A 13,904-nucleotide genomic window follows, 5' to 3' on the forward strand; every position below is an offset into this window, starting at 1 on the left:
TACAAGAAAAGTAGGTCAAGGGTGTAGACAAGGTTATGGACAGGAGATAGCTGGGTAGGCACAGAACCTACTGCTCTTTCCTGTCTGTAGGGAAAATCAATGAAAAAAAGTCACTTTTAGAGCAACAGTCATGGGTTATTACTAGACCCTTTATCTTTTGTACTCGTTTTGTGTATACTCAGTCTCCGCATCCATGAGACCATGGAACGTGCTAGTCCCTGATATTGCCAACTTTACATAATTGAGGCAATTTCCTGTTGCTTATTGTGGGTAACAATCTAGCCAAAAATCTCAGCATCTCACTTTCTCTACAGGCTCCTTTTCTAATCAGGAGCTACCAGTCTCCCACACCTGTATTAAATGCATTCAGATAAGAGTTACGAATTTTCTTTGCCCCCAGCCCCACTAATTCCATGGTAAGATGGGGTGCTACTAAGAGAACCCCTTTACTGCTGGTCTATTTCCAGTTCCCCTAAGAGTTGAATGGAGAAACACGTAGACTTAATAACATTGGTAGACTAGGAAGGGGAAGAAGTTAGGTTGGTTTTAGGAAACACACCAAGATGGGGAGGGGGGCACGTTGGCCTTCAGTCAGTGGAAAGAGTGGTGTTATGCATCCAATGGAAGTAATACATTGGCCAATTGGAAAGGAACCTAAGAAATACTGGCAGTATAGAATGGTGCTGTTATGGGCCAATGAGAAGAAAGATATTGTGTCTCATGGACCAATGGGGAGAACATTTCCTGCAAGACAGCAGGTTGGGTGGCTCATATTTTCAGGATAGGAAATCAGTGGGGGTATTGGAGATACTAAATAGCTCAAAACACCCACTCTCTAGGTACCTTGCCCCTCACCCTCTTACCCCGTAAATGTCTTTGGCATCCGAGGAGAGCAAGCTAAAAAGCCCTCTCATATGTACGACTCCCTAAAGGAAGATTGAGACCAGGGATGGTGCCAGGGGGAAGCTGAAGGAACCGCCCACTTCCCTACCCCGGCCGAACCTGCAATTCCCCTCCCGACCGCAGGGGGCACTGCAGGCCCCGGGGAGATTGGGGCGGAGCGCTGCGAGGGGCCAGGAGCTGCCGCCCCGCTCCAGAGCGCGGGGGGCGCTGTGCGGCGCCCAGGCTGCGGCTCCGCTCCCGGCCACGGGGGGCGCTGCGCGGCGCCGGTGGTTGGTGGTGGCTGTTGGGGGGGGGGGGGGGGGAACGGCGGCCGCGGGTGGTGCGGAGGGAGGCCTTGCGGGCGGATCGGGCGCTTGGCGGCGGAGGCGGTGGGAGGCGGCGGGCGGGAGCGCGGGTCAGGCCGGCCCCGGCGATGGCGGACGCGGCGGCCTCCCCGGTGGGCAAGCGACTGCTGCTTCTGTTCGCGGACACTGCGGCCTCAGCCTCGGCCTCAGTCCCCGCGGCGGCGGCGGCGAGCGGAGATCCGGGGCCTGCGCTGCGCACTCGAGCCTGGCGGGCCGGCACGGTGCGGGCCATGAGCGGGGCGGTGCCCCAGGACCTAGCGGTGAGTGGCGGCCGAGTCGGGCACTCGAGGCCGGGGCTGCGGGGCCTGCGGGCGGCCTCCCCGGGGGCCTTTGTGAGGGGGCGGTGGGATGGGGGTGACCCATTTCCGTGCCCCCGCATCTCCTTAGCGCCCCCCGCCGGCACCTCGGCACCCCGAGCTCTTGCAGGCATGGCTTCCGCGTCGGGGTATGCGCCCCTGTTACCCCCGGGGGGCGGCCAGGGCGCCCGGAGCTGCTGCTTGCAGCCGGCAGGCCCCGCCTCCTGGGCGACCCTTTCTCGGCGTTCCCCCCAACACGCCTTCGGAGCAGACTCTCGAATCTTGAGCTCCCGGGAGCCTCAGAGTTCGGCCAGTGTTGCCGCTGCCCTCTCGAAGACGCGGACCTGTGGTCCCCAGCCTCTCCCAGGAGACCTGCGCCCTGTTCCTTTTCTCCCAGAGCCCCAAGTGGGGCGGGAATGTGGGCAGTTATGGGAGGCACGGAGATTGCAGTTGGAGCTGGTCGGGGCTTTTTTATCTGGCAGTTACTTCCTCGTGTGAGCTGGGCTCAGCCTGGCTGTCTCCAGAAAGGCCAGCTCTCGGCACTCTCGAGCTCTCCTCTACTTACGCTTCTGGGTGACAGGAGCTGCAGTTGTGGCTGTTTTTGATAAGTTTGAGATCTTTCTTAGTAGCCGAACGGGGCTGCTGGGTAGTACTTTTTGCTCCCAGCTCAGCTACTCCCCCAACCCGGGAGAGGTTTTGTTTTGAAACTTTGTGTTTGGGCTTGGCCCCTTTTGAATGCCTTGGTGAGTTTCGTGATTAAAGCTGTTCAGTCATACAACTTAACTAGCATTCGGGATCTTGATGTGTTATTCTCGTTAATGTGGCGGTAAAATATAGTGTTTGAGTTTTGGCAAGCCACTTTATTTCCTCATTTTGATAGGGGCCCTAGCTTCTCTGGTGAGATAAGGCTGTGAAAAATGGTGTGTGTGCGTGTTGGGGCAGGGGGTGGTCTTTTGGAATGTAATAGATCAGCAAGCAGAAAGTAAATTTTCTTGATGAACTTGCTTCTGCAGATATAAACGGTAACGCAGTTTGTGAGATTTGGAAGTAATGTTGTAGGCTTCCGATGTTCATTTTTCTTCCTATTGATCAACGGTGTTAGACTGTCCTTTTTCACTAATACACAAGCTTTATGGATTTTTTTGTGGATGGCTTAGGCTTTGCTTCTGCTACTTGGGTTCATTTGCTTTGATCTTTCTTCATGCTGTGTAAGAAACGCTGCTAGGACATTTATGAGGCCTCAGTGGGGCAAATTTGCGAAGAGATATCAGAAATATAAGGGGATGGAATGATGATTAAGACTGGGATTTGGATTCCTCTGCGCTTTCTTTAAAAGATGGCTGGGATGGGAAAAGAAGTGTCCATTTCAGATTGATTCTGCTCCCGTGGAGGCAAAACATACTTTGACCTAAGGCCTAGTTTGCCCTAGATATTCATTGGGATTTTTTTCTGGTTCTTGCAATGGTCGTCTCGTTTCCTCCATCAGATGAATTGCTAATGAGCTCTGCACCTGAAATGGCTCCCCATTCACTTTGTTGTTTGCTGTGCTCCCTAAGGGCAGAGGTTTTTGAAGCTCACTTCCTTTCTGGACACCCACTAAGCTAAATACTGAATAATTTTACCACTGAGCCCACGGAACTGGGTTCTCAAACCAAGTAAAAAGTTGCAGTGATTCTTGGAAATTAAAGCAAAGAACATTACAACTGTGTTGAGGTCTTGCATGGGGCTGTGTGAATATAGAAGCAAAGGCAGGTTTGTATTTTGAGAGTACATTTATGCTCGTCTTACATGTATATCCAGGGACATAGATGATAAAACAGCCAGACCAAAACTCAGAGCCTTTAGATTTTTTTCACCAGCTTGCAAAATTGTTCAAGAATTGCTGTTTTGTTGAGGTTCTATTAATGACAATGACCAGTGTAGGATGAGAACTGGCCGTTTTGTTTTTCTTTCTTATTAAAAGAGATTTCCTTTGGACCGTGGGCATGTGGACCTTTCCAATTTGCACCACACACGGTAGTAAACACAACTGTCTTCCAATCAAAAGTGTTCTTCCCGTACTCAAGGGTGGAGTTTGCAAGCAGCTGGCCTGTGATTGGGCAGATTTTCATTCAGTTATGTTTAAGATGTTTTCAGGCATGCTTGGTTTTGAGTAATGCCTAGCAGGGCGCCCCCTTTTAAGGATGAGTAATTGAGGGTTGGATGAATGAGTTTCTGAAGTGATTGAAAACACACTTCTCAATTTTAGACTCCACAAATATACTCTTTCTAAATACTTTTTGATTCAGATATCCTATAAAATATAGTACTGATCCATTTAATGAAACGTTTTTGGAAAACAGTAACAAAGCTAAGTGCTACCTTAAGATGAGATATGAAATAAAGGAGTCAGGATCTGAGAGTTTTGTTGATTGAGAGTTTTGTTGGTAAGGGTTTCATAGGTGGACATCTTCACCAGCAAAAGCCATGCTGACAAATTATTCAGATGTTTAGCCAAGGCATGAAAACAGCTTTTTCCCCCTTTCTCATGGAATAGTAGTAGTTTTGTGTTTTAAAATGGGCCTTTTATTTTTTTTAGAATAGTTTATTGGGTTTTTATGCATTTATCTCTGGCTCTTTCCTAATCCGGTGTCCTCTTTGTGTTCCTAAGTCATTATTGGCTCATGTAAGTTGCAGAGACCTTGGGACTGTCACATATGTGTGTATTGTAGATAAAACAGACCAAAAAATAGAAAAAAGAAACCCATGGATTTTCCTTTTTTTGTTATAAAAGCAAAGCTTGTAATTTGCAAAATGTCAAACAAAGGTTTACACAGGAAAAACCAGCAATCTCTTTGCTCATCTTTCTTAATACTAATACAAAAACATGAAAACATTCAACCGTATACAGTTTCCTTTTTTTAGCAAATGGTGTCATACTGCACAATATTTACATCCTGCCTTTTTTTCTTTCATTTGACAGTATACCATGGGGATCAATACTTACAGATTTTACTCATCATTTTTGGTAACTACCTTATATTCCATAGAATGGATGTACCATAATTTATTCAGTTATTCCTCCTGTTAATGGACATTCAGGTTATCTAAAGTTTTTTTGGCAGTATAGATGGTGCTGTCATTAATATACTTGTATACATATTTTTATGTAATCTAGGTTTTATTTCTGTAGTTTAGCAATCCAGGGTTGAAATTGTTCTGTTAAGAAGTATATGTATTTTTTATTTTATTACATAATGCCAGGTTATTTTCCAGTAGGTGTATAGCATTTCCTACTCCACCAACAATACTCAAAGTGCTTGCTTGTTTCTCTTTACCCTTGCCATCACTGGTGTCATCAATCTTTTTCATTTTTGCCAATCTGATGGGTGAAAAACAGTATCCATGATTTTCATGACTATTTGTCCTTTTTTTCCATGTGTACTGGTTTTTTCATTTATTTGTTACTTATGGATATCTTTTGCTCATTTGAGAAAAATAGGAGTTGTCTTATCACTCTCTGCAAGTTCTGTGCATGCATATTAACTCCTTCACCTGCTCAATGGGTTGTATTTTGTTTCATTTGTCTCTTGACTTTTTTTGTTTTGTTTTGAGACAGAGTCTCGCTGTGTTACCCAGGCTGGAGTGCAGTGGCTCCATCTCAGCTCACTGCAACCTCTGCCTCCTAGGTTCAAGCGATTCTCCTGCCTCAGCCTCCCGAGTAGTTGGGACTACAGGCACATGCCACCATGCCCAGCTAATTTTTTGTATTTTTAGTAGAGACGGGGTTTCACCATATTGGCCAAGATGGTCTCTATCTCCTGACCTTGTGATCTGCCCACCTCGACCTCCCAAAGTGCTGGGTTTACAGGTGTGAGCCACCGGGCCCAGTTTCTTGAGTTTTTTAATGGGTTGCTTTGCCATATAGAAAAATAAGAATTTTATGTTATCAGAATTATCGGGCCTCTTTTTGTTTCTTTGTTTTGTTTTTGAGACAGAGTCTTGCTCTGTCTCCCAGGCTAGAGTGTAGTGGCATGCTTGCAGCTCACTCCTGGGCTCGAGTGATCCTCCCCGGGACTACAGGCATGCGCCACCAGGCCTGGCTAACTTTTGTATTTGTTGTAGAAATGGGGTTTCACCATGTTGCCCAGGCTAGTCTGGAACTCCTGGGCTCAAGCAGTTGCCTGCCTCAGCCTCCCAAAGTGCTGGGATTCCAAACATGAGCCACTGCGCCTGGCCTGACTTTTCTTAATAGTTTAGGATTATTTGACTGGGAAGGAATCCCCATCTTGAACCTGTATAAATATACTTTAAAAAACTTTTTTTTTTTTTTGAGACAGGGTCTCTCTGTTGCCCAAGCTGGAGTACTATGACACAATCACAACACACTGCAGCTTCGACCTCCCTGGGCTCAGGTGATACTCCCGCCTCAGCCTCCCAAGTAGCTGGAACCACAGATGCCCACCACCACGTCTGGCTAACATTTATATTTTGTATAGAGATAGATTTTGTCATGTTGCCCAGGCAGGTCTTGAACTCCTGGGTTCAAGCAATCTGCCTGACTCGGCCCCCTAAAGTGTTGGGATTACAGGCATGAGCCACTATGCCCAGCCAACATTCTTGTTTATTTTTACCTTTAGATTTTTGGTCCATCTGGAATTTATTTTTTATTTTTATTTATTTATTTATTTTGAGACGGAGTCTCACTCTGTTGCCCAGGCTGGAGTGCAGTGGCGTGATATTGGCTCACTGCAACCTCTGCCTCCTAGGTTCAACCAATTCTTCTGCCTCAACCTCCCAAGTAGCTGGGACTACAGGCATGCACGAGATCGGGTTTTGCCACGTTGGCCAGGCTTGTCTCGAAGTCCTGACCTCAGGTGATCCACCCACGTCAGCCTCCCAAAGTGCTGGGATTACAGGTGTGAGCCACCGTGCCTGGCCTGTAATTATTTATTTATTTAGAGACAGAATTTCATTCTTATCACCCAGGCTGGAGTGCAATGGTGTGATCTCGGCTCACTGCAACCTCTGCCTCCTGGGTTCAAGCGATTCTCCTGCCTCAGCCTCCCCAAGTAGCTGGGATTACAGGCGCCCACCACCATGTAATTTCACCATGTTGGCCAGGCTGGTCTCGAACTCCTGACCTCAGGTGATCTGCCTGCCCCGGCCTTCCAAGTGCTGGGATTACAGGTCTGAGCCACTGTGCCCAGCGGGAATTTTTTTTTTTTTTTTTTGAGATGGAGTCTTGCTCTGTTGTCCAGGCTGTAGTGCAGTGGCACGATCTCAGCTTACTGCTGCAACCACTGCCTTCCAGATTCAAGCAATTCTCCTGCCTCCAGTCCCAGTAGCTGGGATTACAGGCATGCGCCACCACACCCAGCTAATATTTTTTATTTTTTAGTAGAGACAGGATTTCGCCATGTTGGCCAGGCTGGTGATCCACCCGCCTTGGCCTCCCAAACTGCTGGGATTACAGTCATCAGCCACTGCGCCTGGCCCTTTTTTTTTTATTTTAATGGTTTTATCTGTCACCCAGGCTGGAGTACAGTGGTGCAGTCATAGCTCACTGCAACCTCAAATTTGTGGGCTCATTTGTGGTCCTCCTGCCTCAGCTTCCTGAGTAGCTGGGACTACAGGTATACAGCACCATTCTCAGCTTTTTTTTGTTGTTTTTTTTTTGAGACACAGTCTTACTGTGTCACCCAGGCTGGTGTGCAGTGGTGCGGTCTTGGCTCACTGCAACCTCCACCTCCAGAGTTCAAGATATTTTCCTGCCTTAGTCTCCTGAGTAGTTGGGATTACAGGCGTGTGCCACCATGTCTGGCTAATTTTTGTATTTTTAGTAGAGACAGCGTTTTATGATGTTGGCCAGGCTAGTCTTGAACTCCTGACCTCAGCTGATCTGCCTATCTCAGCCTCCCAAAGTGCTAGGATTACAGGTGCGAGCCACCGTGCCCCTGTGCTTTTTTTTTTTTTTTTTTTTTTTGGTAGAAATTGGGTCTCACAGTTTTGCCCAGGCTGGTTTCAAACTCCTGGCCTTAAGTGATCACGCAGCTCGGCCTCCCAAAGTGCTAGGATTACAGGCATGAGCCACTGCACTTAGCCTGGAATATTTTTGTAATTGGCAAGTGAGATGAGGGACCTAATTTTTTTTCTGCTGAGTGACCAATTGTGGCGACACTAATTTTTTTAGGTAAACCATTCTTTTTCTTTCTGTAGGTATAATTAAATAATGCTGTAAATGTAGTATCACTTGGTTTTGAATGTGTATCATAGTTATCTCATGTATCCAGAAGTTACCAGAGAAGTGAAAGCATATATGCCCTATTTTTTTTAGTCCCTTAATCTTTCATCTCTATTTCAAGGAAAGACAGATTCTAAAATACTCCCTTCCTTTGATTAGAGATAATGTAATAATTGTAGCAATGTCTAGGCTAGTACTATGTTTCTTCTCTCTGAGAGTCTTCCAGGAGGAGTGACAGTGTATCTGCCTTCTGTTTTTACACCTCCCCACCCAACCTTTCCTCTGTCTCAGGGTGGGGTAGGTAACTCTAAAATACCTATTTTGTTTCTAAATAATGTAATAATTATAGTCAGGTCCAGGACAGTATTATATTTACTGTATTTCCAGTATACAATTCGCTACCTGTGGTCAAACATAGAATTTCAGCCCTAGTTGAAATGGGAGTTTGTGGCTTTTAAAATGTTTGTGTCCTTTTATTACTTATAATTCCAAAAGTTAAAACTCTGAGTGATATCTTGATACTTATGCTCTGTTTATTAATGTAAATAGAATATGTTTTTGTGAATCTGTGTATGGTGTAGAGAACTTTAAATAAAAATGACATTGTACTTTTTGACATTGAGTATATACCATTTAATTGTGAGCCCCTCTAAGCACACTCATCACCTTAACTCTCCCCTTACAGCAGCAAGTCTGTTTTTGAAACACTGAGCCATGGTTGAGTTTTTCAGACTCTCAAGCACTTTATGTAGTTGATTTTTTAAAAAAAAGATTGTGTGTGTGTGTGTGTGTGTGAATCTTAATAGTTCTATTTCTTTTTTTTTTTTTTTTTTTTTTGAGACGGAGTCTCACTCTTTCACCCAGGCTGGAGTGCAGTGGCAGTCTTGGCTCACTGCAACCTCCGCCCCCCGGGTTCAAGTGATTCTCCTGCCTCAGCCTCTCGAGTAGCTGGGATTACAGGCAAGTAGCTGGGATTACAGGTTCCTGCCACCACACCCAGCTAATTTTTATATTTTTAGTAGAGACAGGGTTTCACCATGTTGGCCAGGCTGGTCTTGAACTCCTGACCACAAGTAATCTGCCTGCCTTGGCCTCCCGAAGTGCTTATATTACAGGTGTGAGCCACTACGCCCAGCCAGTAATTTCCCATTTGTTTCTAAGGGACTTGCTTCACTAAGTCCCCACCTGCCAAGAGTTCATTCTCTTTTTTTTTAATACACCGCTTCCTGGGTCCCTTCTCCAACTTGTTCTAGTTTATTTATTTAGTTCCCCCTCCACCAACAGACTCAAAATGGTGGGTAAGAAACATGGCATTTTCTGTTGTGATTTTCTTTGCTACAGCTGGGGTGGGTTCTATAGGCTTTGCTTCCACAAGGCCTGGGGGACGCAACACCTGTTGTTGCTTCTCAGTTTTCCACTGCCTTTGACAGGTTAGTGGTTTTTAAGCCCTTTTCACTGTACCATCCCTACTGCCCCTGGTGCGAAAGCATCATCTTTTGCTCTTGATCTCTACGTGGGTAAAAACTGCCTGATTAGTAGTGATTCAGATAGTGTGACCTCTTTGAGTTTGGCAAGGGCCGAAACTCCTTTTTTTTTTTCCTTTTTTCACGACTTCAGAGGTAATCAGGCTCTAGGGGACTGATTCTCTCTAACCGAACTCTGGAGACTGAATTGTAAATCCATATGCAAGGTTATTAATTTACAGTGTGAGGTATACCTACCCAGAGATCTGCATACAGCCCCTTCCTGCTCTGCTGTAGAGACCAAATTACTGGTAAGAAGGGTCTTCAATGTGCAAAGAATTGGACAAGGGAAATTGGGTGTTGCCAAAAGGCTGTTTAAAGCAAGCAGCCTTGATTTTAGTGATCCTCCACTTTTCTAGTATTTTCTGGCTTTCATTGCTTTGTTCCCTCTTTAACCTTTTCTTTTAATGCTGTCATCCATTGAAATCCTATACAGAGAAAAGAAAACCTGCTTATCCTTCAGGCCCATGCATCCTGGGAGCTACAAACCCTATAAAGCCTTTCCGATTACCCAGCATGTTGTTTTTATTCTTTGTTCCTTTAGCACTTTGTGGATACCACTTTTTGGAATATTTATTGTAGTTTTTCTTGTTATAGATATGTGTAGCAAGATGTATAGCTTGTGAAGAAGTTCAGGAAACGCCACCCCAAAATGTGCTGCTTTGGATCTCAAACTGAAGGCACTTGGGGAGCAGCAGATGGAGGGCTGTCTCTGAACTTACTTCATCTACCTAAAGACACATCCTCCAAGAGGAACTCTAGGCCGGGCGCTGTGGCTCACGCCCGTGATCCCAGCACTTTGGGAGGCTGAGGTGGGCAGATCACTTGAGGCCAGGAGTTCGAGACCAATCTGGCCGACATGACAAAACCCCATCTCTGCTAAAAATTACAGAAATTAGCCGGGCATGGTGGCGCACGTAATCCCTGCTACTCGGAGGCACAAGAATGACTTGAACCTGGGAGGCAGAGGTTGCAGTGAACCAAGATTGCACCACTGCACTCCAGCCTGAAAGAAACAAAAAAAAAAAAAAAAGAAGGAACGCTATTGTCATGAATCTCTTCCCTGCTAACCTTATCAACCAGGGCAGATTAATTCCTATCACAGGAGATGAGACTGGAGGTCTATACCACATGCAGACAGGCAACTTTAGCTGTCACCTGTTCTTCTGAGGACCCATTGATTTTTTTCCCAAAAATCATTAAGCCAGGTTCAGTGGTGTGGACCTATAGAGAAGATCACTTGAGCCCAGGATTTTTTTGTATACACACACACACACACACACACACAATATCTTAAATAAGTGAATAATGTATGTGGTTTACTCTCCCCTAAGTTGCCTATGAGAAATATAGAAATGTAATTATTTCTGTAATTTTATATTATTATATAATTATTTCTATAATTTTATAATTATATAATTATATAAAAACTATTTCTATAATTTCTTTAGAAATACAAGAAAGCTTTTCAGTCTCACTGGGTTCTGGGTATTTACTTTTCCTTCTTGTGATGCCCCCTACATGTAACAAATTCGTATTTTTCTCTCCTTAAACTGCTGACTGTTAATCACCTAACCCTCAGAAGGTAGAGGGAAAGTCTTCCATCCTCCACACTTGCTTATCTGTTCTACTAGATTGTAAATTCATGGAGGTCAGGAAACATGGATTTTTCTCTTTTTTCTCCTTTTCTCTAACCACTCTGTCTAAAAAAAGTAGAACATTTTGAAGCCCCTATTAGGCTGATGTTCACTTCCGATTTATTATGGAATTTCTACTCTGCAGCCCCGTTATCTTTATAATCTTTCAAATTTTTTCTTTTACATGTTTTTATTGATATGGACTCACTACTAATTTTTTCATCTTGATATTGGAGTCACATTTGGGACTCCAATCCAAGGTACACTTGCCTTTGGTTTTGTGATTTGCGTCCGGGTTGTTTTCTTAGATTTGAAACATTTGGTGTTTTCTTTTTCTAATTCTAAAGTAATGCATGTCCATTATACAAAATGTAGAAATTATTATTATTTTTTTTTGAAACGGAGTCTCGCTGTGTCTCCCAGGCTGGAGTGCAATGGTGTGATCTCGGCTCACTGCAACCTCCGCCTCCTGGGTTCAAGTGATTCTCCTGCCTCAGCCTCCTGAGTAGCTGGGACTACAGGCTCCCGCCACCACACCCGGATAATTTTTTGTATTTTTAGTAGAGACGGGGTTTCACCGTGTTAGCCAGCATGGTCTCAATCTCCTGACCTTGTGATCCGCCCGCTTTGGCCTCTCAAAGTGCTGGGATTATAGGCATGAGCCATCGCGCCTGGCCTCATACTGCATTTTTAATTTTGAATTTTGCTTTTTCATTTAATGTGGCAGTTATTTTCTTTATTTTTATTTTTCTTTTTTCCTCTTTTTTTTTTTTTTTTTTTTTTGAGATGGAGTCTCACTCACTCTGTCCCCCAAGCTGGAGTGCAGTGGCACGATCTGTGCTCACTGCAACCTCCATCTCCCGATTTCAAGTCATTCTCCTCCCTCAGCCTCCCAAGTAGCTGGGATTACAGGTGCTGTGCCACCATGCCCGGCTAATTTTTGTATTTTTAGTAGAGATGGTGTTTCGTCACGTTGACCAGGTTGTTCTCGAACTCCTGACCATAAATAATCTGCCTGCCTCAGCCTCCCAGAGTGCTGGGATTACAGGTATAAGTCACCACACTCAGCCTGTTATTTTCCTTTTTTACTAAAAATTATTCATTTTATGGGTGATTTTAATTTTCTTGGTGCTCTTCTGTATTTTCCACTGGTAATTCATGTATTGCTTTTATAACCCAAAAGAAAATAATAAATGCTGTGCAAGGAATTTGAACGTAATCTTATGCACGTAATTTTTTTTGGCTGAGTAATTTAACTCTTCCCCTTTCATTGGATATTAAAATTGTTTCAGATTTTAGGCTTCATCTATAATGCCATGGTGAGCATTTTTGTGAATAAAACCTTTTCAGTGTTTAGGGTTATTTACTAGGATTATGGTCCGAAGTGGTATGATGGACACTGAGTATGTACATGTTTAAGATTCTTGATATATAGCAATTAAAAAAAAAAAAAAAGTCATGCCAGTTTTTACTCTGACCTGAGTTTGCTTATGGAATAAGCATTTATCTGGAGCCCATATTCTGCTACGCATTTAAAGTCTTTATTTCTTGTAATCCTACAGGCAATCCTTTGAGGTCTTTATTGTCCCTATTTATAGGCAAAGGAAGTGAGGCTCAAAGAGGCTAAAGTGACTTGCTCCAGGCTACACAGTTAAGAAATGGGAGAGGTGGGATGCAAATCTATATCTGTCATTCCACAACCCCTGAAAGCACTAGATTCAGGTTATTTCCATTGTTCCCATGTACTTCACATTTATTTTATTCAGGATGTTAGAAAGTAGAAAAATTTGGGGATATTTGGTAGAAAGCTATCTCTTGAGAGTCAAAGAAACTGTAAAGAGAAAATTATTTTTTATTTGAAAACAGAGGTATTCAACTCATGCATCTACTCCCACCTTGACAAGATATCCCACAGTTGTGTAATATTATTTTTAACAGAGTTCACATTTTGTTTGGAGTATAGGTAGGAAAACTGGAAAATTTAGGAGCCTTGGAAAGTTATCTTTGATTTCCTTTACCATCTCACAGTCATCACCATATCCTGTTATTTTTATCTCTAATTTCTCAAATATACTTTACATTCATCCAGTATTCTTTTTTTTTCTTTTTTCTTTTTTTGAGACAAAGTCTTGCTCTTGTCCCCCAGGCTGGAGTACAATGGGGCAATCTCCACTCACTGCAACCTCCCGGATTCAAGCGATTCTCCTGCCTCAGCCTCTTGAGTAGCTGGGATTACAGGTGCCTGCCACCACGCCTGGCTAATTGTTGTATTTTTGGTAGAGACGGGGGTTTCACCCTGTTGGCCAGGCTGGTCTCAAACTCCTGACCTCAGGTGATCCGCCCACCTCGGCCTCCCAAAGTGCTGGGATTACAGTCATGAGCCACCACGCACGGCCCATACAGTATTCTTACTGGGTTAGGTCTTTTAACTGGGTTATTATTGCTTTGTGATTGGTCTCCCTGCTTCCGGTTTCTTCCATCCATATCTTCCAACCTGACCCCAAAGGCAATTCTTTCCTCTTTTTTTTAAAAAAATAAGTTAATTATAAATACATTCTTTTAGGCCAGGCACAGTGGCTTACACCTGTAATCCCAGCACTTTGGGAGGCCAAGGCGGCCAGATCACTTGAGGTCAAGAGTTCAAGACCAGCCTGGCCAACATGGTGAAACCCCGTCTCTACAAAAAATACAAAAATTAGCCGGGCGCGGTAGTGCTTTGCCTATAATCCCAGCTACTCGAGAGTCTGAGGCACAGAATGCCTTGAACCCGGGAGGCGGAGATTGCGGTGAGCCTAGTGATATTGTCTCAAACAAATAAATAAATAAATAAGTAAATTCTTTTTTAAAAAAGGAAACATCTACTGATGAGGCTAAAATACTGTTCACTGTCTCATCCCAGTCCTCCCACTCACAATCCCCTCCCCTCAGATAATCTGCAACTTGCTTTTTTTCCCTCACATAATGTGTCTCAGTGATCT

At 44.2% G+C, this 13,904-nt stretch overlaps 1 protein-coding gene across 2 annotated transcripts in view; it reads left to right on the forward strand.

The window, feature by feature from the left end:
* The first annotated feature begins 1,119 nt into the window (after positions 1–1,119).
* KDM3B (lysine demethylase 3B) overlaps positions 1,120–13,904 on the forward strand; it is an 87,722-nt gene continuing 74,937 nt past the window's right edge. The window contains exon 1 of one of the 2 annotated variants that reach the window (XM_003900160.4): positions 1,120–1,507. In XM_003900160.4, the coding sequence (XP_003900209.1) occupies positions 1,316–1,507 (192 nt within the window). In that variant the 5' untranslated portion in view covers positions 1,120–1,315. The remainder of the gene's footprint in view (positions 1,508–13,904) is intronic. The other variant, XM_021939717.2, reaches the window with a different exon arrangement.

The sequence above is a fragment of the Papio anubis genome, chromosome 5 (assembly GCF_008728515.1).
Source record: "Papio anubis isolate 15944 chromosome 5, Panubis1.0, whole genome shotgun sequence".
Lineage (NCBI taxonomy): Eukaryota > Metazoa > Chordata > Mammalia > Primates > Cercopithecidae > Papio > Papio anubis.